This window comes from Malus domestica, chromosome 10, assembly GCF_042453785.1.
Source record: "Malus domestica chromosome 10, GDT2T_hap1".
Classification (NCBI taxonomy): domain Eukaryota; kingdom Viridiplantae; phylum Streptophyta; class Magnoliopsida; order Rosales; family Rosaceae; genus Malus; species Malus domestica.
The window spans coordinates 40,831,999-40,857,468 of NC_091670.1; the positions used below are offsets into that span (position 1 = coordinate 40,831,999).

Consider the following 25,470-nt stretch of genomic DNA (forward strand, 5'->3'; position numbering starts at 1 on the left):
CAATTTTTTACAAATTTTTTTTCAGATTTTTTACAATTTTTTCCATTAATTTTTTTTTTCAAATAATTAATCTCTGCCGTTGGATTTAAAAAAAATTGAATTCCAACACTCCAGATTGTGCCACATGTCACAACGGTAACTTTTCTTAATTTTAAAACTATTTTTTCTTTTTTTTTTTAATTTGAAATCAGTTGCATCAGACGGCTCCTATTTAAACCCCTTCAGATCGAACGGACCGTGGGAAGCCACGTGGCTTCCCAACGATCACCTGCCAATTCTCTGCGCCCGGGCCCTAGCGCCTGAAATCCGGTCGGGCGACGTGCCCCCACTCGCGAGTGAGGGACACGCGGCTGACACAAAAAAAATTAAATAATGCCTGGCCCTCGGACTGCAGGCTGGTGGATTCCTCACGGGCCTTGTGCTCTGGCTCCCACCCTCACTCGGGCTCTCCATGGTTGGAGCACTGTCCACCGGGCCTCAGGCCCTTTCTTCTCCCCTGTCCCCCGAGCAATCCACATGGGTGGAGTTGCTCTTACAAAAGAACCTATATTTAGCTGGGATCGATGTTGGATCAAAAGCGGAGAAGTTTCCCCATTGGGACACATGCATGGGTGAATGACGATAGCATGCATATACCTATATGAATGCATTTTTGCTCACCCCAATTAATTACCTTTAGATTAGTTTAAGCTTTGAAATTTGTGTTTTAAATCAATTAAACCAAACTAATTTAATGACAATCAAAGGGGTAGAGGGGGTTCGAGTATCAATCACTCCCACTTTAGGGTAGTGAGCAAAGATGCACTTATATATACCTATATGCTTGTGAATGATTGATGCATGTGAGTGCCATTATGAGTCCTGCACATCCATAACCGTCTACGCTTAGGAAGCTGCCAAAAGCATATAACTATTCAATAAATTCGGTCCATATATAAATTGAAAAAGAAGTGCAAGAGCGAGCATGATGTTATGTAAGATCAAATTCTTGAAAACAGAAGCATGATAAAAGTGGGGAGAGGAGAAAGATGGTATGGTTGTGCTGTGTTGTGCCAGCTACTGCTAGTAGTGTAAGATTAGTTTAATACATAAATGATTCACTAAAACCAAATAACCACTAACCTGAAGAAACCATGTAGGCTAGAATCCGATCGAGATAGGCTTCTTCTGCAACTCGTCAATCTCATAATGCAATGACTCAATACTATGAGGTGTGAGGCTCTTTTATTGCGTATCAATTGAGAGTGCAGGGACCCTATATTTATACCTTATGCAATGGTGTTCAACTAGGAGACTTCCCATAATGTTAGTCCTAATTGAACTCAACCTTATCATGCAATCCCAAGTATCCATATCAGCTAATATAACATTACTATAGTTATCAGGATTGTTTAGCTACATTCCTTATCGTACACACCTTTTGGTAGCTTACAAACAAAGTCATACTCGAACTCTATAACCTCAAACCTTAGATACACGTATTAACAAGTGTGCAGCTCTCATGAGACTTACAAGTAGTTCTGTATTTTGTGTGCATAGCGATGGATTTAGTAGCCTTCTCTTTTGAATGTACCGGCGTTTATCGCGGAAAATGGGACGATAGATACCACAACTGTCCGTGTCTCTCTTAACATCTTGGTACACACACACACACACACATATATGCTATGTTCTGTAACACCCAAAAGGGACCACTAATTGTCACGCTCTTCTGCTCATAATAGTTTTTCACCATTGAATTGCCAATTGAAAGAAAACTATCCGATCGATTTCAGTCCCACCTATAGTCCAATTGGTTTATCTGTACACTCCCTTAACAATGTGTTCCATTTCAAACTGTTTGTATTTAAAAGTAGCTACGGTAAAATATTACGGAACAAGTTACGGTCATTTAGTCGGGCCACGAAGAGGAGAAAAACTTGTTGGAAATTATATATTATAATTAATATTATAATTTTTAATTTTTGTATGAATGGAAAATAAGAGTCATGTGTCATAGTTGAATTCAAATTCATAAGTTGTATCTGTTCGTTGAAACTTTAGACAACAGTCATATTGTTTCAAAAAGGGTGGCTTGAGTTATATATAAACTCAAGCATCCCACCTGTCTAATAGAATGAAGAGAAGAGTTTTTTCCAATGTCTTAGTAGAAATCCGAATCGTGTCTTGAGAGTACAGAATATATGAAGTTCGCCAGAGTCCGAAAATTGAAGTGCTTTGACTTCGGATTATAGATTGTTGAATCCTGGGAGATGGACGCCTATCGAACTACAAGCACAAGAGTAGGGGCGAAATTCTATCTTTAGGACATTGCATTTATGCAAGCCTCAATCTCCAAGTTTGTCAGTTTTTCTAACTTTATCTCTAATTGTTTATATTAGTCTCATACATAATTGATGTTGTGAATTTCTATGTGATTATTATTATTAGAATGCTTGTGTTATTTTCATATTTTCTAATATTGCTCCAACAAAACTCTCGTGTCATAGGGATATATAGCTCCGAGATAAGGAAGTTTTTCTCCATCTAGAGTTGATCCTCATGTTTTTAATAATAAAAACAAACAAACAAAACCTTTTTTTTAACAACCGATATTATCTACACTAAGGGGGTGGGCAAGTGAGCTAAGCCTCACAATGTGCTAACAATAATGTGATTAAAATTCGCCTATGATGAGGATCAAACTTAAAACATATGACTTACAAGCGAAGAGAAATACTACTAGACTATATTACTAAATGACAACGAAAATAATATAAATTTAGGGTTTTGAATTACCCCCTAAACAGAATAAAAGAAATTCCAAGGTGAATGTTAGATTTAAAAGTGGTTTGACTTAACTCTTTAGTCATTGTTTTGTTTTTATTTGGACTGACAAGTCATTCTTATATTTCTTTGCATAAGCATCATTAACTTCTGCATTAACAGTGATTAGTTTTTTAGGGTCGATTAGTGATTAGTTAGATCCACAGTTAAGGGTCAGTGGGTATTGTTTTCTCCCTGACATATAAAATTCCCAAAAGTCTTGATAAAAAATAAAGAATGAAAACAAATAAATAAGGGAATTAGCCTAATGCAAGGTTTTTAAAATTTTCAATCTGGGAAAGTTATTCACACTCTCATATATATGCTCTGTTTACATGTGAAGAAATTGCAAGTCTAACACATAAACAATTTAACCCGATGAGTAGAGAACTTGTGGCTACCAGCTTCACAAGTCGTTTCTTAACTTTTTGATGTGAGACAATTCTTTACGTCCTTATACTTTTCTCTATAGGCGGTTAAAAAAATTCAGTAAATTGAACCAAATTTATGCTGTTTTCTTTTTCAATGAGGAGAGAATGAGTAAAAGGGACCAACATGCATATAAGTTAATGGAGAGAGAGAGAGAGAGAAGACTGAGTAGTGAATGTGAAGACTTAACCACACACAGGCACAGCAAAGCAGCTTCTTTATCAGCACAGAATGCGAAGCTTCTCTTTCCCATCATCATTATTAGTCTCTTCAAATTTCTGCTCCAACGTCCTCTCCTTGACCTCCTCTTTCACTCCTCACAACCTACAAACACAAACAACTTCACTAATCCAGAACAAAATCAACCAAGAAGCAGAAATGGATTATGAGTTTGATCTTCAAGAACACAACTCCGATACAATCCCAGATCTCTTTGCCTCAGAAAATTATCACATGCCCTCCCAAAACTTCCTAAACAGCTCAAAACACACTGATTTCTACTTTACTTTTCGCCTCAAAGCCATTTCTCGGTTTTTACAGGTAAAGAAACGAGATGTTATATTGACACTAAAAAAATCATTCCGCATCAATCCCTTTATAATATCGTTTGTTAAAGGAGCGTATAATGACTTTTTTGGACTTCATGATGGCTTTGTGTTTCTACTAGTAATCTACTTCTTCAGATTGGTCTGAGCTTGTGACAATTTTTATCAGGTTCAGTATTCTTGCAGCCTTGACTCTTTCATACCTTACCTTGCCATTAACTACCTGGATCGATTCGTATCGAAGTGCGATATTCCGGTAACAAAGAAGTTTAGTTTCTTAAATTCCAAGATAATGTCACATTTTTAGCTCTTACTTCTTAATTAGCTTAGAATATCATTCACATTGCAGCAAGGAAAGCCTTGGGTCTCAAGGCTTGTGGAAGTATCTTGTCTATCTCTAGCTGCAAAGATGAAGAACACACCCTTCTCCTACTTTGATTTTCAGGTAACTTAATAGCCCTTCAATTGCAGCGTGACCGCTCTCTTGCACCTAAGTTCAAATCCTCCTTCTCATAGAGTTAAAATGGGGGAAAATTAGGTTCACATCCTTCTTTTTGTTACTCCATTGATTAAAATCCTATTCATTTTCAATTTTTGATCAAGGTCCTTGGGTATTAATAACATCATTAATTATTTGAATAATAAAATATTTTTATTTTTAAATATATTCCTTTAATGTTAAAAATGTTACAATTAGTATATTTATATTTATGGCTAAATTTTTTTATCATATATTTTTATTTTTAGTTTGTACCTATTTTTAATTTGCAAATATTTTTTAATTTGTACCAATTTTCTTTTCATTTTTAATTTGTACCCATATATTAGTTTTTTTTTTGTCCCCATATTTTTTAAAGTTTTATTTGTGTTTGTACCCATGTGTATACCGTCACGTGATATTGTATATTTAATCAATGATAGAAAAATTACATATGGTATATTTATGTTTTATGCCTAAACTTTGTATCATATATATTTTTAGTTTGTACCCACTTTTAATTTGCAACATTTTTTTTTTAAATTTGTAGTATTTTCTTTTTAGTTTTATTTTGTACCCATGTATTAATTTCTTTTAGCGCCTATATTTTAAAAAATTCATTTGTATTCATAATTTTTATCTTTTATCTGTACTATAATTTATTTCTAATGTACCCATTATTCTTTATTAATGTACCACTTTGTTATATGTGAAATGTACCAATTTTTTTAACACTGTGGATACATTCTTTTGCCATTTATTATTTCTTATTTTTATATAGTTTTTATCCATTTATTCAATCAAAATATTTGAATTTTTTTATTGTAACTGTTTCTAATAGTATTATAATGAGGGATTTTAAATTTATAGGATTATAAATCTCATAAAATATCAAACAATTAATGTCAAAACTATAAAAATATAAATATTAATAGTAATATAATGAAGTGTACAAAGTCAAGGGACATTGATCAAACTTTGAATACTATTAAGGTTTTAATCAAAGAATGTTAAGGATTAGGGACCGCATCCAAAATATCCCGTTAAAATAGTTTACAATATCGTTTTTAAAAAAAAAACTGAGAATGATATATACAATATTTGAAGCAGAAGAGCTAATTGTTTTGCTCAAATGCTTATATATGTAACAGAGAGGGGAAGGTTTCGTCTTCGATGTGCAAACGGTTCGTAAAATGGAGCTTCTCATTCTCAACACTCTAGATTGGCGGATGAGATCGATAACTCCTTTTTCTTTTCTGCATTTCTTCTTGTCTTCGCTGGACTTAAACGATCGGCCATTTACACAAGCTCTTAGAAATCGAGCTTCGGATATCATCTTCAATGCCCATAATGGTAATACTTGTTAATTGTTCAAGTACTTTTGCTTCATAGATTAAGGCTAGTGATTTTAACGCTCCTCATTTAGACAATGCACTTTCACGTGTGAGTAAAAGAAAAAATAAGTGTCAAAATCGCTAGCCTAAACTGATGCATGATTAATAAATTATTAATTATGACTCACAGCCTCCTTTTTTTTTTTTTTTTTTTTGAATTTGATTGCAGAAATTAAATTTGTAGAGTTTAAGCCATCAATAATTGCAGCAGCAGCTGTCCTATCTACATGCCATGAGCTGCTCCCACCGAAGTTCCCTCCTTTTCAAGCTTCACTATCATCTTTCCAATACGTAAATAAAGTAAGCGCAATATCAACATTACAAATTTTCAATTAATTAAAAAAATATCATATGATTTAATTAGTATTTAAGTTTTTATTTCAGGAGAGTTTGATCAAATGCTTCAATTTTATGCAAGAAATGGTAGAGAATGAAAGGTTGGATACTATGTCCTGCACAAGAACCCCAGTGAGCGTTCTCGACCATCGCCTCACTATATTTCAAAGTGAGAACACCATTAGCAACGTGGCGACCACCACCACATATACTTCTGTTTCTTTGGCAGCAGAGAAGAGAGACAGCAAAAGGCGTAGATTAACTGGTACTTTCTGCAGTGAAAATATGTACAAGCTTTCTCATCATGTTCAACAGTGCTGATTTGTTTGGTTGTCTCTATGCGGATTTGAATCCTCTCCTGATCTAATGGAGAGGATCCTCCTGACCAAGTATTGTGAGCCGTTAGATTTTCATTCAACGACTATAATTATTATAACTTTAAAGAGACCCCTTATTTGTAACCGTTGGATAAAAATTCAACGGCCCATAATTCTTGATCAGGAGGATCCTCTCCATTAGCTTAGGAGAGGATCCAAATCCGTCTCTATGCCTCACATGTAATAATTACCCTTAGCTATCTTCCGATAGTTGCACTAGTTATTATACACTAGTACATAATAAGAGAACTAAACACAGTTATCTAAATTTGGTGTTACTCAAGAATCTTTCATCCGACTTAGCCCTTCGTCGGGTAAAAAATTTATGTGGTACTTAACTTGTCATTGAATTGTGTTAAGTGCCACTATCATCCACTCAAAACTTTGCCATTTATTTAATAAAAATAAAAGGCTTTATTTTCTCAAGCGCGCCTCCTCCGGATCCCTTCTCCTTGCTGTTCCCACCATCCCACTCATATCATTAAATCAATCCATGCCCAAAAATATACTTGAATCTTGTTCACTTCATACCTAGAAAAGCCTTGTTATTTTTCTTCTACTCATCGAATTCTTTATTTTGCTTGAAAAAATATATAGCATATATTGTTTCTTTGTTGTTTTAGGGTTTTATAGGGATGTGCTGAGTGGCACTATCACCCACTCAAAACTTGTCATTTATATAAAGAGAAAAGCTAAGGAGACTCTCTCAAAGTGGAACTCTCCATGGACTTTGACACTCGTTTTTATAGTGCCCACTCTGTAATGTGTTTCAACAATCCGAATCGTTTATATTTTAGAATATCATTTATAGATTATCCTTGCAAAAATTAGACAAATCCAAAACTATTAAGACATTCATTTGTAGTTAATAGAGAATATGGTTTTACAAAGAAACACTAAATTTAGGGTTCGTTTGGATCTGCTTCTTCTAGGAAGCACTTTAAGTGTTTTTTTTTTTCTTCAGAATTTACTTGCATTTTAACTAAGGATTGGTTCAAAAAACATTTTAACCAAAAGCGTTTTCAGTCATTTTAAAAGCACATCCAAACGGGCTCTTAATCCAATGGTCATATGATTTTGGATTTGGGTATTTTTGGTATAAGACCTAGAAAATAGACGGTTCGGATCGTTGAAATACATTACAAATTGGGTCTTATAAAAACGTACGTAAAAAACAAAATAAAAATAGTGTTACGGATCCGCCCCCTTTTAACTATATGATATCTTATAAAGTAAGAATAAGTGTATCTGATTACCAAATAAGCTATTCAGACTCTATAATAAAACTACGCTAGACATAAGCATATAATTTGGTTATGGTATTAATCATACCGTTGCTAGCAGCTGCAACAAACAATACAAGGATACAGCAGCAGATTTAAACATAAATATTCTAGTTCTAGTTCTAGTTCTATTAATGATGATTGCTGTTCGATTCTTCTTGCTTTGAGTCTGCCTTTTAAATATATTTTTTTTCATGTTTTACTTTTTAAATATTTTTTTAGGTTTTATGTTATATTCTTAAACTGTTAAAACAATTATTATATTTAATGTTTTAACTAACGACAAAGTTTTGATTAAGTGGGTGATAGGGTCATTCAATTATTATATTTAATGTATTTTATTTTGGGGATTTGGGATTTGGAACAAAGGGTGTTGGACTTGGGCAACGAGGACAAAACGGGAATTTCAACAAAAACTTGCGCAAACATACGTTATTTGCAGTAAGATTAGTATGTATCATCTTTGTCCGATTGGATCCCGACATGAGAAGTATAAAGCAATAAAGCTTAAATGTAGCACAGAGCACGCATGTGAATCCCACACAATTAACAAAACAGACGAAATTATTTTATTAAGATGTTCTAAATTATTCTAGATTTAAATGAAGAGATTTCAAACTCAGTTGTAAAGAGTCGAACATATTATTCTAGCCAACTAGTTTTGTTAGATATTTTGGGCTAAGATTGATAGGTTCAACGATTGTTTGGATATAAGTTGCGGTGTGTTGGAATTCTCATTTATTTAACTATGAGAGTGGACTCGTAGCATCAATTTTTTTACCCAACTTTTGACACATGTTTTTATAGGCCCCATAGTGTATTTTAACGTTCTAAATCGTTTATATTTTAAATCACCATTCATAGATCATCTTTGCAAAAAATTAGACAAATCCAAAACTATTAAGATATTCATTTGTTGTGAAGGAAATAGACGAATACGGTTGTACAAAGAAACACTTAAATTTAATCAAATGGTCATATGCTTTCGGATTTGGGTGATTTTGGTAGACATGACTTTTGAGGTAAGACCCAAAAAATAGACAACTCGAATAATTGAAATACATTACATAATGACTTATAAAAACATGTGTTTGTACCATACTTGATCAATCCCGAAACTACTGAGCACCGGTCAACGTTATACCGTCAAGGACCCAGAAGAGTTTCCCTCCAACCAGGAGGTCAATCACAATGCGACACATGTTGACATCAGAAGCCAATCACAGCGCGACACGTGTCAACATCAGAAGCCAATCACAACACGATACGTGTCAATATCATAACAAAGCTAGAAACTCTTCTATAAAAGGAGATCATTCTCCGACAATATTTCCTAATGTCATTTGTACTAAATCATTCACCAGTACTCACTAAAGGAGAGCTTGAACGTATGTACTTGTGTAAACCCTTCATAATTAATGAGAACTCCTCTACTTCGTGGACGTAGCCAATCTGGGTGAACCACGTACATCTTGTGTTTGCTTTCATGTCCCTATCCATTTACATACTTATCCACACTAGTGACCGGAGCAATCTAGCGAAGGTCACAAACTTAACACTTTTTGTTGTACCAAAGTCCTCACTGATTTTGTGCATCAACATTTTGTGCATCAATCTAGCGAAGTGAAATTGATACATTACCTTGTGATTCTCCACTGGTTAAAGATACCACCCCTGGATGAAGGAAGAGTACTTCCAGAGAAAATGCCACATCTACCTATAAGACAGATAAGGCAAGTGAAGACGATACCACACTTCGGTACTTAGAAGTTTCGTGATTACTCAGCGGCTTGGATCTTACAAGTCCTCAACAGAGGAGCTTCCCTTACTCGGGAACTTAGGGGAGCACTGTTTGTACCATACTTGACCAATCCCGAAACTACTGAGCACCGGTCAACGTTATACCGTCAAGGACCCAGAAGAGTTTCCATCCAACCAAGAGGCCAATCACAATGCGACACGTGTCGACATCATAAGCCAATCACAGCGCGACACGTGTCAACATCAAAAGCTAATCACAACAAAGACACGTGTCAATATCAGAACAAAGCTAGAAACTCTTCTATAAAAAGAGATCATTCTCCCACAATATTTCCTAATGCCATTTGTACTAAATCATTCACTAGTACTCACTAAAGGAGAGTTTGAACCTATGTACTTGTGTAAACCCTTCATAATTAATGAAAACTCCTCTACTCCGTGGACATAGCCAATCTGGGTGAACCATGTACATCTTGTGTTTGCCTTCCTGTCCCTATCCATTTACATACTTATCCACACTAGTGACCGGAACAATCTAGCGAAGGTCACAAACTTAACACTTTCTGTTGTACCAAAGTCTTCACTGATTTTGTGCATCAACAACGTGCATAAAAAATTGTGTAAAAAAAGTGGTGGAATGGATCATCCCCCTTCAACTATATGATATCTTATAAGGTAAAACTAAGTGTATCTGGTTACAAAATGAGCTATTTAGACTCGATATAATAAAACTACACTTTGGCCTCGTTTGGCACACCATATAAAGAACCTAATAAGACTAATTGTACGAAGCTAGTTGTTTGGTGCCCTAATCAGATAAATAATCACCAAACTAATAATCTGGCCCCACCTAAATAATACGTTTCACAACCACTAAATAGTCCACTCAAAAGTGTCTGTATAATTAGTCAGCTCCATAAAACCATGGACGGAGCCAATGAAGGATAACTAGGAGCAGATGCCCCCACTCAAGTAATTCGTTTGTTTAGTTGCCGACTACAATTATATAATATACAATACACATATTATCTTTGAAGAAAATATATGTATCTAATATCCAACGTACATTTATTCTACTTACACTTCATATCAAATATTATATGAGCAATAATGCTCTTGTTCTGTCATTCAAACGGAAAAAACCCTCTCTCGCCTATCATGTACTTATATTATTCTCATCACTTTGCCACTTTTCACTACTATATTGAAATTTTTGTAACATTGGAATTGTGATACATTATCATTTGAAACCATCCTTAATATCATATTGCGTATAATCATACTATAACAAAATTTTCTTAGTTGTTTTCGGTTGCCCCTATTAGAAGAAATTTCTGGCTCCTTCCCTGCATAAAACGCATGCTATGTTCAATCTTATTATTCTCTGGCCAAAGCTTTTCTTCGTCGTCTTCTTCTCCAACCAAGATTTTCTTCGTTGTCTTCTTCTCCAACCAAGATTTTCTTCGCCTTCTTCTTCTTCTTGATGGATTAATTCTAATTTATCTTGACACACCCTAATCCCGATGTCCTCGGGACATCGGGATAGTTACGTGCTGGCCGACACCCGATAGGTGACGAAAGCCATTTGATTTAAGTAGAAACTGAGAAATATACTAAAACAGGCAATAGGGACTAATAACACCAAAGTAAAGTTCAATTGCTAAAATAATAAAATTATGGTCATACACATAAGTTCAGAGCATACGTCTATTATAGAGTACAAGCAGAATTTAAGATAGAGAAGTGCTATATTACAATAGATGTCGAAACAGAGAAGATATAACACTAAATCACTGGTAGGGAAATGCCTCATAGCTCAAGTCATAATTCTCGTTCATAGGTCCTAAAGGGGGCGCAAAACAAACGTGAGTGGACCAATTTGATATAAATATAATAAAACAGTTATCAACATACTAACCCCCAGGTTTATGAAAACACATATATAATGAAAAACATAGGTTTTCCGAAACCTAGCATACCGTGCAATGTCTTAAATCATAACTTGTATAAATAATAAACACTAGTGATTTGTTCGATAACCCCCAGGCCCCATGCCGGCTCTCCGTCTTTATGCTAATAGCCAGAGCAAACACAACTCCAGGCCATATGTTAACGTTGACCGTTGACTGGTCAAAGTCAACTCTGACCGTTGACCGAGTCAACGCTGACCGTTGACCGAGTCAACAGTCAAAGTCAACGGGTCAAAGAGTCAGATTGGGCTTGGATTTGGGTTGGGTCGATTGGGCCCTAAGGGTTTTGGGTTTAGATTAAAGGTTAATGGGTTTGGGAAAGGGGCTGAAAACCCAATCTTTAAATGGCCCTAAGGCCTTAAATGAAAGGTTTCTATACACACGGGCCTAAGGCCCTAAATAAAATGGCCTAAGGGCCTTAATTTCTAAAACAAAAATTAAATAAAACCTAAAAAGGTTTTGGGTTGGTCTAACGGGCTACAAGCCCTAAACAAAACGGCCCGAAGGCCTTTTGGGTTATTAAAACAATTTACATAAAATTAAAAAGGAAATGGGTTAGGGTTTTGGGCTGAGCTCACCATGGGCCTAAGGCCCGAGTGCCTTAAAATCGGCCTGAAATGCCTGGTGCATCAGAGGAGAACGCCGGAGCTTTCCCAGCTCCGACTGACTGCAAACCATAACCCTAGACTCCGATCTAGGTACCAAATGATGTACAAGACGAGAGGAACAACTTTATACCTTCCTTTTTCCGTAGAACGGTCGGAGGTGATCGGAGATTCCCTCGACACCCACAGCCTCGCCGGAGCTGGGTGTGCCTTCCCCCGACCCGATTTCGTTCTAAAACCTCGACAACAACGTAATAAACCCAATTAAAACACATTCCCGCATGATTTTGGGATGAAATAGGAAGAACTCGAGGCTTACCTAATCGGAGAAATAAGAAAATCTCGCTGGAGTTCGTTTATGGGTTTCGTCTTTGCAGCACGGGAAAGAGAGAGAGCTGATGAGGGATTGATGATGGTGGTGACTCCTTCGAGCACGAGCATGCCTCTACGTGTGAGTGTGTGTGCAATCTAGGTGAAAAGAGGGAGAGAGATGAGGGTTCCGAGAGGGAGAGAAGGGAGAGACAGAAAGAAGATGATGAAGTCACGGGAGGGGTTGGGGACATAGATAGAATGTGAGGATGGTTGGGGTGCTGCCACGTGGCAGCTTGAGAATGAAAAGGATCTAACTATTTAGATCCTGATTGGGCAATACAATTAGGACTAAAATGATAGATTAATAACATTTTGGGGATAATTTCATAATTATATTTTTATAACTGGGGGTGGGTGTAACATATCTGCTGTTTGTGTTTTCTGGGTTTATCCATCACCAAGAACTTGGGTATTTTTATTGCAAATGCCAATTTTAATACAAAACTTTTGTTTGTTTGTTTGTTTGTTTGTTTTTTTTTTTTTTTTTTTTTGCATATTCTTCTGAGCTTTTTACTCTTTTGGGTTGAGGGTTTAATTAAAGTATAAATCTTCATCAGATTTGACATTGATTTTCTTTTTGGTAATTACGGGCCGTTGCGGCCACTACACTTTCGACTGCTAGATTTTGGAGTGGATTTCATTGAATCGGGATGCATGTTTCCTGGAAATTTTGGGATTTGGAGCTTGGATTGTAGTGTACTTAAGCAATGAATGGATCATTGCAGATTTGAAAATGCAAAGTAGATATTCGCAGCTTTTCTGGATTTCGTGGAGGAAATGGTTCAATTCATAAGCGAAACATTTATTTATTTATTTTGCCGTTCTGGAGCTTTTAATCCATTTCTTGTAGAGTGGTATGAGAAACTAGGAGGTGGGGTTTACTGGATTGGAAGGTCCATCAATGGGGTTTATTGGTGGGAAAGATATGAATAAAGGAAGACGACAACCTGGGTTTTCCATTTTCCTTCCTTTATTTTTTTATTATTGTTGGTGCAATGGACAAACAAATAATAACAATATTGAAAACCTTTTACAAGCACAGTATTAAATAGTAACTTTTTAGTCTAATCATCAAACTCCCGACTAATTTAGTCAGTATTATCCGATGATAAATTATCTTATCCGACTAAAATAGTTAGTATCATCTAAGCTACCAAAAGAGGCTGTTGAGACATAAACATGTAATTTGGTTATGGAATTAATCATACTCTAGCTCTAGCTAGCAGCTGAACAATACAAGGATACAAGTGTAGTTCTATTAATGATGATTGCTGTTCGATGCTTCTGCTTGCTTTGAGCCTGCCTGTACCCACACACGCTCATTATCGCACGGCATGGAACTGAGTTTAGGACAATCGAATATCTCCAAGTAATTCATCTTTGGAAACAATTCTTGCAGGCTTGGCCAATCCATCTGCAATTCTTCCAAGTACTTCAAGCGTAAAATTTTGACGTTCCATCGGCATTGATTTCCGTAACGCAAATCTGAGAGCCCTCCCTCACTGATTTGGAGCTTCTTTAGGTTATTTAATTCCCATTGCGTCAACCAATCAGGAATCTTAGAACCAGGGAAGTAATGGAGGTTAAGTTTCTCCAAAAGAGCAAGACGTGATCGTGAAACTGGCGGCGTTGTTGAAGGCAATGATTTTGCTGATTTTAATTTTGGGAGGCTGGCTAACTTGTTGGTTAGTCTCCTCTGGAGAGTTGGAGGTTGGCAATAAAGTGTTGACCATGATATGGATAAAGACCGGAGCTTTTCAAAATCTGCCAAAGAAACCAGCTCTCTTTCCACAGCGCTGAACTTTTTGTCTACATGGATACTCAACTTTGTTAGATGTTGCAAGCTTGACAAATCAGCCAGCTTACAGGGCTGGCGTCCACCTCCTGCAGCCCTTGGCTCACCAATCACAAACCCCTTAAGCACTTGGAGCTGTGAGAGCGAAGCAAGTTCTTTCGGCATGTGGCTCATCAAGTAGCACTCGTACATATCTAAGTGTGTCAGGTTCTTGAGTGAGCCTATCCCTTGAGGAATTTTCTCCAAATGAAGACAGCCGTTGAGGTTCAGGATCCTCAGATTGCTGAGTTTGCAGACTGCAGCCGGGAGCTCAGAAATTCCAGTGACTCCTCGAAGACTCAAGTACCGGAGATGTCTCATATTCTTCAACCCTTTTAAGAACCTGCTGTCCTCTACCTGAATCAGATGTTCGGCAGAGCGCTGCCATCTTCCAAGCTGCAACACTTTGACGTTTTTCATCTTCGAGAACCAGTCTGGTCTGAAGTCAAGATTGGGCTCATTGACATTGATCATACTTTGAACTTTCTCCTGTTTAAAATGGCATGGCAATTTGAGTATAGAAGAACCTTCTTCGGTTTTTACCAGGCATGCTCTTCCAGAGCAAGTAAAGTCTTCGGTAGGATTTCGATCCGCATCGAAATTGAAGAACCCATATCTCTTTGCAAGCTCGATCACGGCATAACGAGTAGCAGGGTCCATACTGCAGCTGTCAGCACTTGGTCTGCGCTTTTTGTATTCCGGCTTGATGAGACCTTTTTCTGTAAATTCCTTGAAGAATTCATTTGCCATCTTCTCATCTATAGACTCCTCCTCACCAACCCACCAATGGACTAAAACTTTCTTCTTTATGATAGCATTTTCAGGGAAAACTGAGAAGCAGAGGAAGCAGCTCCGCTGCTTTACATCTAGACCTTCATAGGCTTTCTCAGTTTCTTTGAAAGCTGAACTCTCTTCTGTCATGTTTTGCAAGTTCACATCTTTCTGTTCTGCCAAGGAATGATGAAGGTTGAATTCTGCCCGCACCATGGATTTTAAGCTCTCAGAAGATAAATGAGGAGGGTGAGAGAGAAACTTTTTTAAACTGGAGGTGATGCTGAGAGTTTCGTTAAGCTGCTTGTGAAGAAAATTTGATCTGCTGCTGTTTTCGAGTGTCTCCGCTCTCTCTTTCAAGGCACCATTTAAGCTTTGAAGAGCTAAATCTTTGATAGCACGGTTGACATGATCTTCCCATTGCTTCAGTCTGCCATACGCGTTTTTTATGTAAATGAGATTACTCTGGATTTTCTGAAGTATTGTTTGCAGATTACAAGAGGAAGAGTCTTCTTCACTGTTGGTGGTGCTGCTGCTTTTCTGATTTTCATAATCTATTTCAGTTGGAAAATGTTTTACATGATACACAAAAATGGGCATGATAACTTCATTGAAAAATTGGAATGGAGTGACCTGCCCGGAATTCAGGTACGAAAGAAGGGCTAGAGGCTGATCAGGTAACTGGAATGAAGGGGTAAAAAGCACTTGTGTGGACATGGTGGATGATAACGGATAATCAAGAAGGAATTGAAAACACAATCAGAGAAAGAACGAGTTGAGACTTGTTCATTGAAAAAACAAGAGCTCAAAGAGTTTTGTAAGTAGTCCTAGTGCTCATCTGGTCCGTTGAATGTTCTTCACAGCGCACCAGTAGGGACAATTTTACCCAATGATTACTAGTAAACTTTGGCATGCTGCATCAAAGACTTGTCAAAGAGTCAAGGTCTCCCTCCACGAGTTCGGTGTGAGTTTTCTTAAACCAAAACTACCGTATTAAAAATCTCTGTCTAGGTGATAAACGGTTGATCATCGTTCTGATTAATAATTCGATATTTGAAAATTAAGAAATGACTTATAGACTTGCCTAAGCACTTGCCTAATCCGCCAAAACCCGCCTAAACACCCATTTAAGTTGCAACTCTCATTTGGACAGAAAATAGATAACTTTTATTTCGTATTTTATTTTTTTAATAAATTGTAAGAAACTTGTTAAATACTTGGATGAACACTCATTATATGTTTATCGCCATATTTTTAATATGTTCTAATATTTTAAAATCCATATTACTTTAGTCTAAAGTAGGAGTGAAATTGGCACTATTCATGTGAATAGTGTTTTGGACCACATTTCAGTTTATTTGCAACACTGCCACTCAGCTACTTTAAATGGACTGTCTCTTTATTTATAAAGCTGCCAGTCATGCTTTAGCTCCGTTTCCGCCCACAGCAAACAAACCTGAAAAACAGAGTCTCTCTGCGCACCCGTTCCCGACAAAATCAAAACCAAACATTGGGCACCTCTACCCTTGCTTCGGTCATCTTACCCATCCTTGTCTCCTATTGTCTTTCCTCCCATCCACTCCATTTTCTTTCCTCCCATCCATCCACTCTCTGAGCACCCGTTCCCGACAAAATCAAAACTAAACATCGGGCCACCAATCTTCCTTCACTCCTCTTCTCTCACGCACGACTCTTCCACCCCTCCTATTCTCTTTTGCGATTCTGCAGCTTGCAGGTCAGGCGTTGTCGGTCCCCTTAGGGCTAACTCTATTTCAGCTTATTGTTTTAAATTGTTATTCACTGTTTACTTTGCCATTGCATTTATTAAAATTGTCATAGATATTTTTTCTATCATTAATGCTCTCATAGATATTTTATATTGGTTAGCTAACTATTAGGGTTTCCTCTTAAGTTTCCTCTTAGGTCATTTGTTGGTTTTGGGAAAGAAGAGCCTTTTAATCAGGCCAATTGGGTCCTCTTGGCAATACAATGTCGAAAGTTTTAAGTACGAGTCTGATAGTTTTGGCAAGATGCAAATGGATTGTGATTGGGAAGGTAACCTAATCCTAATATATTTTTTGAAGCAATTTACTTATTTTCACTTTTCAGTTTAATGTGTCAAAGAGTTTTCAAGTGTTAATGAGGACCTTGAAAAGGTTAATTACTAGTGCTTTAGTGGTACAAAATGTAAACATCACTTTGAGTGATTAATACAAACTTTGTACGTTTTCGTTTTGAATGTTGAAGTTGAAAATTGCTTTGGTTAGGATACTAAATTACTAATAAGGTCGTACCCAGTGCACAAGGCTTCCGCTTTACGCAGGGTCTAGGAGAGGTGAATGTCGGCTAGTCTTACCCCCATTTATGGAGAGGCTGCTCCCAAGTCTCGAACCCGATACCTACCGCTCATGGGCGAAGGCACTTGCCATCGCATCAAGTGCGACCTCTTGGATACTAAATTACTCTTGGATACTAAATTACTAATAATCAGAAAAAAACTTTGACTAAAATTCTTTCTTGTTGTTTTCATATGCTGCTTCTGTGGTGGGTTTTGAAATTTCAATTGTGGTTGTGAAATTCACTTCTCAGGATAGTTGCAATAATGCCTATTTTTTCTCTCAAAGCTCTTTCAGCTGAGTTGCCAGAATCAATGATTGAAGCTCTCCATGACGAGTCAGACATTGGCTTGGTACACAACTCTCACTCTTTCCTGCTTTTAATTTTGATTGTTTATTAACCGTGCTTTTTATTTGCAATTTGTTGCTGAATTTTATTTTGATAATTTGTGAATTTTGTTTTATTTTTTGTTTAGGGTTATTGCTCACAAATTCTCTTTAGGCCAAACAATAAAGTTAGAAGAGCTACGGATTTCCTTTTGATTGGTTCCCCTCTGTTGAGTGCAAACGTGCTCTTAATATACTTGAATTGATTCTATGTTAGTTACTTTTGTGGAATTGTTTGTGCTCACATTTAAGAATGCGATTGTATTGCTACAGCAATTTCAATTAAGTTTTTATATGGATATTATTCATATAGGTTGTCGATTATGGTTTGAAAACCCACAGCAAAGCGCGGGCATTCCTGCTAGTATCGTTCTATTTTCCAAATTATGTACCCTAATACAATTATGTATTCTTTTTTCAAGTATAAGTAGAAATTTATTTATGTGTTATATAATAAATTTAATTAATGTAAAAAAACCGTATAAGGCGCCTAAGCATCTAGGCGTTGGGCTCTAACCCGCCACGACTAGCACCTTTTAAAACTGTGAAATGAGCTACTGAACTTGAAATTTCATCTGAACTGAATCCACGAAAAAAGCTCATTTTATTTCAGACAGATCGCCATACCAAGAAAATAAACTGTAATAAAGTCATACAATATATTTCATCACAAGCATCCCCTCCCAATTTCCGAAAGAAATAAAAGATAAAGAAGCTTTGATGTATAATTTCACTTGACTAGCACCATTTTTCCAGCATGGTTTTCGAGCTCATAGAATTGTGTTCCCAAGCCGAGATGAGTCATCAGTAGCCAAGTGAAAGTCAGAAGTTCTCCACCCCTACTTGGTTGCTGAGCATGTACAATTGGTCTACATTTGATGGAAGCATAGGACAACAATTCCACCCACACTCCGCTCATTAGCTCCCACTTGTCGCCGTCCAAATTTTCAAGCTGTTCTGCTAGGAAACATGCATCAAACAACACAGATTTGCTTTTACTTCCCTTCACAGCTGCTGATCTGAATTTGGCCCTCAGGGCGGTGATCCTGTCGCAGGCGTTTTGATGATCGGATATTGAGTGCTTGGAAAAGAACCTCTTTGCCTCTGCACGAGTGTCCTGAAAGACTATATGCCAATTTCCCAAGAATGGGGCCATCATCTTGTGCTGCATCACCAGAAGATAAAACATATAATCCGAAAGTATTTTGCAGATTTTTCGTCTTCCGTCAGCATCTTCCAAGGGTTTTGCAAAGCATTTTGCAAAGCAGAGTTCTTTCACAGTTTTTGCAAAGCAGATTTTTCGTCTTCCGTCAGCATCTTCCAAGGGTTTTGCAGAGCATTTTGCAAAGCAGAGTTCTGTTGCAATGTGCCACAGAAGAACACTTTCTGCATACTGATACTCCTTTACACTCCAGTTGAGTTTCTTGTAGCCTGAAGACCGCTGGAGAGCCCAGTCACCTCTTTGTAAGCATGCCTCCATGTTGGTTCTTCTGTTGTTTGCATCCAAAGATTTTATCCTCAGCTGCTTGAACACGAAGCCCTTGAGCTCATCCGTGAATTCCTCAGAGGAAGAAAATAATGAAACTTTTATTTTGTCTAGGATTCCTCTAACACGCACACAAGCTCCAATAGCGAACACGCATTCTGGACGCTCATCCAGGCAATTCCTTATCATATTATACTGGGACACCGATCCAGACCACCTTCGTCTTTTCAATATCCATGCAGGGATATAACATTGGCTCCAGATGTTTCTTAAGGCAATGATGGTCCAGTCAGAGAAAATGAGCTTCAACAACACAGATAGTGTGTCGAGGACTATGGCTCCAACAAGCAATGCATAAGTAAGAACAATGTCAAACTTACCATACTCATGTTTCTTAAACTCATCTTTTTCGGCTGAAGCGAACAACATCAAGGCACCGATGGTAGAACAGAAGGTAATTAAGCGGAGCAAGTAGCCAATTTGGTGTCGCGCCACAAATACCTTGGTATGGAGAACCTCATACATGAAGCTGAGCTCATATTCTATCAGTTGAAAAGCACTGACGGGAGTTCTTTCGAGAAAAAAATATCGACTGCGCTCCCTATCATTGAAGCTCAGAAGGAACCCAACAATGAGTCCTTTGAAGCTTTCGAAGAAGTGGTATGATTCCTGCAATAACCCCATGTCATCTAAAGATTCTTGAGAAACTCCATCAACATTGGGGTTTTCTCTATGATTAATCCCTTTCCCAATGTGAAATGGCCTTGTTGGCGACGGCATGTCTACCTTGACTGACCTCATTGTAGTAAATATCTCGACGGTCTCTTCATAGTCAGGACCTGGTTCTGGATTTGGCAGTACAGTCTCTCCAAAATGGTCCAAGCTTGCAAGGTACAGACAACATGTTCTCTCCCCAAACTTGATAGTACCGGCAACAAACACTAGGATCGTCGGGATCCAAAGCTTGTTTTCGACAAGTGTCAAATAGAAACTATACGCAGCTGCCAGGACTTGTAGGATGAGTTGAAGCAAGTGCCTGAGCCAGAACTCATTGTCCTCCAGAGCAAAAGAAGTAATCGTATCGGGGCCACCAAGATGCACCAAAAGAAATGAAGCCCAGAATGCTAAAAGGTCTTCATTATGTCCAGAGTCACAAGTCCCAGACAGGCTTTTGGAGATTACCCCAATGGAAACAGCAGCAACCCAGTCGGAGAGCAAGTACGCCGACCAGATCAACCCTAGGAGCAACATGCTTCTGCATTGTTGCCTGAACGGCGCGGAAAGCGTTAGAAAAACTTGAATAGCAAGGCTCAAGAGAATGCATCCCCTCAGATTCCATACATCCCATACCTTCATCAGCTCTTTGGGTATGGGTAGCTGCATAGTTTTCACCATATTTCCTCCTGTAATTAATCTCCTCCAAGTGCATAAAACTTGAAGCTTAATTTGCAGTGTGTGATAGGAAAGAAAGCTTTGTCGTCTTTCTTGAGTGCGCGACTTTCTCTCTCTAGATTGACTTAAAAAGAGACATTGGGTCACAATGGTGGAACCAATTAGGTGGAAATTTCACACTCGTTTTTGTTTTTGGTGATGGTACGCTAATTATATATTAACACCAACTTTGAATATTCTATTCAACTTCCCAGTTTTTGAGCTGCAACCACTGGGAAGTTGGGTTCAGCAGCTTCAGCATTGTGGATTGAGAGAAATTTTTCGTTGTGACTAGAACACTGGTGGTACATCACGTATTTTTATATAAGTGGTGAGAAATTTTATTTTTCAATTATTAACTTTTTAACACACATATCTCACAATTTCTATCGTGAAATGTGATGTACCACTTCATATTTTGGTCACACTGAAAAATCTAATCTCTCCTGAATTCAGATCCTTCAACCATGCATTCATGTATCGTGTCTTTTGTACAGTCTCATCTTTTACCAGGAAGCCCATGAGACGACTGACTCAAAGCACGATTTGGGACCCCAGTAGAGGCCGCCCATTATTCAGTCTTTGTTTGTACCATATGTGATGGAAATAAGTCACACAGTAGAGGCCGCCCATTATTCAGTCTTTGTCTGTACCATATGTGATGGAAATAAGCCATTGGCTGACCATAAAGTTTTCGACGTGTTGGGAACACAATTCGATATATCAAATGTTATAATACAAGTGATTGAAATTTAAAATTTTTCAGTGTATCAGAAACACTTGGGAGCAGCCTCTCCATAAATGGGGGTAAGGCTAGCCGACATTCACCTCTCCCAAACCCTGCGTAAAGTGGAAGCCTTGTGCACTGGGTACGACCTTTTTTTTTATCAGAAACACAACATGGTACATCAAATGTCGCAATACAAGTGATTGAATTTTTTTTCTTTCCAAATACTCAACCACTTGCATTATAACACTTAGCATACCAGTAAAGTATTTCCAACACACTAAAAATCTCTCTGGCTAACCCCATAACAAGTTAAGGGGAGCTTTCTACTCCTTGGAGTAGAAACCCCCTTGCTTAAGGACTCTGTCACCACCACAACAGCGATCAACAACGTAAGATGTTAAGTATGTTGTGTATTATGCTAAATCAGCATGATTGTAGTGATGTGTTGGCATTGCTGACTAGAACAAACAAGATTTAATTAGAATTGTTGGTTGTTAGGAGGTTGTTAGGGAGTGAATTAGAGAGGAAGTTTGGCACGGTCCGATCCCGATATTCCCCAAATATCAGGATAGGCACATGCTGGCCAACACCCGAGGGTGACGAAAGCCATTTATTGAGTGCAAAAGCTAAAAACAAGGGATAGATAAAACTTATAAATATAAGGGAATAAATAATGTGCATTTAAGGAACGTGTTCAGAGCATACAACTAACTAGACCACTAAAAAAATAATATAAAATTGAATGAATAAAAAAATGGGTCCCACACCAAAAGGACTCGAAGATGCCGATGCGGAAGTGCCTTGACGTCGGGATTGTATGCCTCAATTCTAAGCCCTGAAGGGGGCGCAAAACAAACATGAGTGGATCAATTTGATATATAAATAGTAAAACAGTTATCAACGTACTAACTCCCAGGTTTTATGAAAACATATATATATATATATATATATATATATATCATGATAAACATAAGTTTTCCGAAACCTAGCATGTCGTGCAATGTCTCAAACCATAACTTGTATATATAATAATCACTAGTGAATTGTCCGATAACCCCCAGGCCCCATGCCGGCTCCCCATCTCTAAGCAGACAGTCAGAGGAAAATACACTTCAGGTCCCATGCCGGCTCCCCGTCCCTATGCTAATAGTCAAAGGAAACACTCTCCAGACCTTATGCCAACACCAAACCGTGGCTCGGGACAGACCGGAATCTATCCCAACGTCCCATAGCAGAAATGACCACTAGGTAAGTACAAAACCATTGAACATATATATATTGAAAAACAACTTCATAGTATAAAGTCATCAATCATCTATACTATAAAGAGGTGAAAAGCAACTTCATAGTATAAAGTCATCCATCATCTATACTATAAAGAGGTGTTCGAAACATGTTCTAAATATCATATCGTCATCCATTAGATATTTTATAAGAACATGGGTTATAGGAAAAATAGTAGTAATTCAATCTAGTCTTAGTAAACATGTTATCTCAAAGCGTTTCATAGAACATAATTATTAAATCATGCTTTTCATGTATGCATTTCTACTATCAAAACATGCATTTTTAGAAGGGGTCCTTTCACAGTACTTAGCCGCCAAAGAGCGACGCAAACTAGCAATCACGAAAACATCACAAATATTGCCCCTAAGCACATAAATGGTCCAATTAATAAAACTCTATTATAACAATTGAATTTGGGAAAACGGACGTTAGAAACGGATTCAGAACGTCAAATTACCCTAAGAAGAATCCCAGATAAATTCTGTAAAAGTCAATAGAATATTCCTAGAATATTCCCTGATGAAATATTCTCTAACAGAATATTCCCCAAAAAGGATTTGGATAGGTTACGGTTTAGGTCTAGGTGGTTTAGGTTTAGGTTTAGGATAAAGGGTTAATGGGTTTAGGCTAATGGGTTAGGGAATTAGGTTGATAAAAGGCCTAAGGTAAATACTTGGGTTTAGGGTTTTTAAACTAAAATGATTTAGGGCTTTAGGGAATTGGGTTTAGGAGTTTTAAGGGAATGGGGTTTAAGGACCCGGCCCCAAGGCCAAGGGCCTAAGGTGAAACGGCCCGAATGCCTTAAGCCTTTAAAGGCTTGTGTTTTTTTAAAGGAATGGCCCAAAGGGCTTTTTACATTAAAATAATAAATAAAATAAATAATAAAATTGAAATGGGTTTTGGGTTGGGCTTGGCAGGAAAGGCCCAAAGGGCCTGGGTTTTGGTGGGTCGCCGGATCCAAGGAAGAAGAAGGCCGAAATTCGGCCGAAAAGTTCTCTAACTTTATACGCTCATAACTTTGTTAATACTAAACGAAATCAAGTGATTCAAAAACGAAAATTTTAGCCCACGAAGAGCCGAAGAGAATGGTACCTCGTACGATGTCTAACTCGCCATGGTTTGGCCGGAAAAAACCTCGAAAGCAGTCAGACTCTCGGAAACTAAGTAAGATTCAAATGGATATAACTTCTTCAATACCTAACCAAATTGGGTGAAATAAAAAGGAAAGTTGTAGTATTTAGCGAGTCGAAGAGATTGATACCTTGCACGCCGTCCAACTAGTCATAGTTTGGCAGGAAATTGTCTCGAAATTCGGCTGAGTCGTTGGGGGAGACTTGGGTGTTCTCTGGGTGTCCCGGAGCTTCGTCGAGACGGGGGAGAGAGAGAAGAAAGTTCCAGAGGTGATGGTGGTGTCATAGCTAGGTGGTTATGGTGGTGGGTGTGTGTGTGTGCAGTGGCGGATCCAGGATTTTAGTATAGGGTGGTCCTAACTTCTCAAACCCGAATCAGACCATGATACCAAATCCACTATTTTTTTCCTCGTGCAACCATGGCAGCAAGGAGAGAAAGGTGGTGTGAGTCGCGACCTATAAATGGGTAGGTGCAGGCATCCTTCCATGGCAAAGAGAGGGTTGGATTATGAGTGGGCAAGGCTGGGTTCGACGGAAGATGTTTTGGCGGAAGGGAGGGCTTAGCGGAGGAGAGGTTTTTGCAGACGAGATTCGCGGCAGACAGTAACATAAGCTTAGGAGGAGAGGGTGGCTGTTTGGTTATGGGTGCAGTGTTAGAGTTGGTTGTTTGGTTATAGATTTAGAGAGAGTTTTGGTTGACATGTGTCTTTTATTTATTGGTGGTCAGTAAAACATTACAGTGACTAGTCAGTGTCTAAATATTGTCCTTTTTTTAATGGTTTGGCTCAAAACGGTCTCGTTTTGGCCAAGTAATTTGAAAGAAAAAGTCATCTTCTTTCTCCTTCTGTTTTGCAGAAGGTGCTCGGCAGCCATGGCTGCTCTTCTCCTCCTCCACAACCCAGATTTGGGTGTTCCTTGAAGGTTTTTATAGCCACTTTTCTGAGCCTTTGGGTGGTCCTGGGACCACCTTGGTTCCTTAATAGATCTGCCACTGTGTGTGTGGGTGTTCACGGTGATAGAGAGGGAGAGAGATGAGTGAGTTTTGAGAGAGAGAATGGAGTGCGTAGAGAAAGAGAGAAGAGAGAAGAAAGAAGAAGGGGTCACGGGGGACAAAATCAAGGGGTGGGCCTCTTGGGCACACCAATTAAGACCCAAAAATAATTTTAAAAACAAGATAATCTCAAACTTATTGAAAATACAATTTAAATTAGAGGTAGGTGTAACAAAGCTACCTAGTTAGAAAGGAAAGTTGTTGTTATAATTGTTGGTATTGTAACAAGAAATACATCCTTCATTGTTACATTGAGTAAGAAGCAGAGTGTGGGTTGTATCAAAGTCATTAAGTGAAATCCCGCTTCTGGATTTCACTAGTGTAAATTAAGTATTATGTATTAGTAAGATTTTAAATTATTTCAAGAATTTATATGAGTTTTATTAAATTTTAATTTTAATTAAACTAATTACGTTTTTTAAATTTTGATCAATAATCGTTAAAAATTTGTAGGCCTTACGATGTCACATTAAGTACAATTGGACATAGCTCAATCTTACGAGCGCATAGGCGAAAATCGTTCGTGAATTGGAATTGAAACGAAGAAATTAAAGGCTTTATAAATAGGGGTGTGCTATCCACACACCCCATTTTACTTCTCACACACCTCTTGATAATTTCTATTCGTTGATCTTCTTCAATTCATCCGATCCGACGGTCAAAAATTAAAAA

The 25,470-nt window shown here is 37.8% G+C and overlaps 3 protein-coding genes and 1 long non-coding RNA gene across 7 annotated transcripts; 2 read left to right on the plus strand and 2 right to left on the minus strand.

The window, feature by feature from the left end:
* Positions 1 to 3,369: 3,369 nt before the first annotated feature.
* On the plus strand, positions 3,370 to 6,632 carry LOC114827788 (putative cyclin-D6-1). Of its 4 annotated transcripts, none has more exons than XM_070805775.1 (6): positions 3,370 to 3,774; positions 3,949 to 4,035; positions 4,129 to 4,224; positions 5,409 to 5,610; positions 5,821 to 5,951; positions 6,024 to 6,632. In XM_070805775.1, exons 1-6 carry the CDS (start codon positions 3,466 to 3,468, stop codon positions 6,306 to 6,308), a joined length of 1,110 nt encoding a protein of 369 aa, XP_070661876.1. In that variant the 5' UTR covers positions 3,370 to 3,465; the 3' UTR covers positions 6,309 to 6,632. The 4 variants fall into 4 exon arrangements, with proteins under 4 accessions (XP_070661876.1, XP_070661877.1, XP_070661879.1 ...); XM_070805776.1 differs by having other exon boundaries at positions 6,036 to 6,632; XM_070805778.1 differs by having other exon boundaries at positions 5,860 to 5,951; positions 6,024 to 6,320.
* Positions 6,633 to 13,613: 6,981 nt separating this feature from the next.
* Positions 13,614 to 15,677, minus strand: LOC103446656 (disease resistance RPP13-like protein 4). The gene has a single exon (XM_008385787.2). The coding sequence runs from the start codon at positions 15,675 to 15,677 to the stop codon at positions 13,614 to 13,616; it is 2,064 nt and encodes a 687-aa protein (XP_008384009.2).
* Positions 15,678 to 16,388: 711 nt separating this feature from the next.
* Positions 16,389 to 18,132, plus strand: LOC139189038 (uncharacterized). Its single transcript, XR_011572512.1, has 3 exons — positions 16,389 to 17,015; positions 17,585 to 17,649; positions 17,773 to 18,132. It is a non-coding gene; the product is annotated as an uncharacterized lncRNA (long non-coding RNA).
* A 281-nt stretch (positions 18,133 to 18,413) lies between these two features.
* LOC103446655 (uncharacterized) lies at positions 18,414 to 20,564 on the minus strand. The gene has a single exon (XM_008385786.3). It carries the CDS (start codon positions 20,562 to 20,564, stop codon positions 18,414 to 18,416), a length of 2,151 nt encoding a protein of 716 aa, XP_008384008.3.
* Positions 20,565 to 25,470: the final 4,906 nt, after the last annotated feature.

Excerpts from the sequence above, each read along its gene's own strand:
- LOC114827788 (XM_070805775.1), top strand. The coding sequence starts at position 3,466 with ATGCGAAGCTTCTCTTTCCCATCATCATTATTAGTCTCTTCAAATTTC. Across the intron at positions 3,775-3,948 it reads CCATTTCTCGGTTTTTACAG|GTTCAGTATTCTTGCAGCCT; the intron begins GTAAAGAAACGA and ends AATTTTTATCAG. Across the intron at positions 5,611-5,820 it reads CATCTTCAATGCCCATAATG|AAATTAAATTTGTAGAGTTT; the intron begins GTAATACTTGTT and ends ATTTGATTGCAG.
- LOC103446656 (XM_008385787.2), bottom strand. The coding sequence starts at position 15,677 with ATGTCCACACAAGTGCTTTTTACCCCTTCATTCCAGTTACCTGATCAG.
- LOC103446655 (XM_008385786.3), bottom strand. The coding sequence starts at position 20,564 with ATGGTGAAAACTATGCAGCTACCCATACCCAAAGAGCTGATGAAGGTA.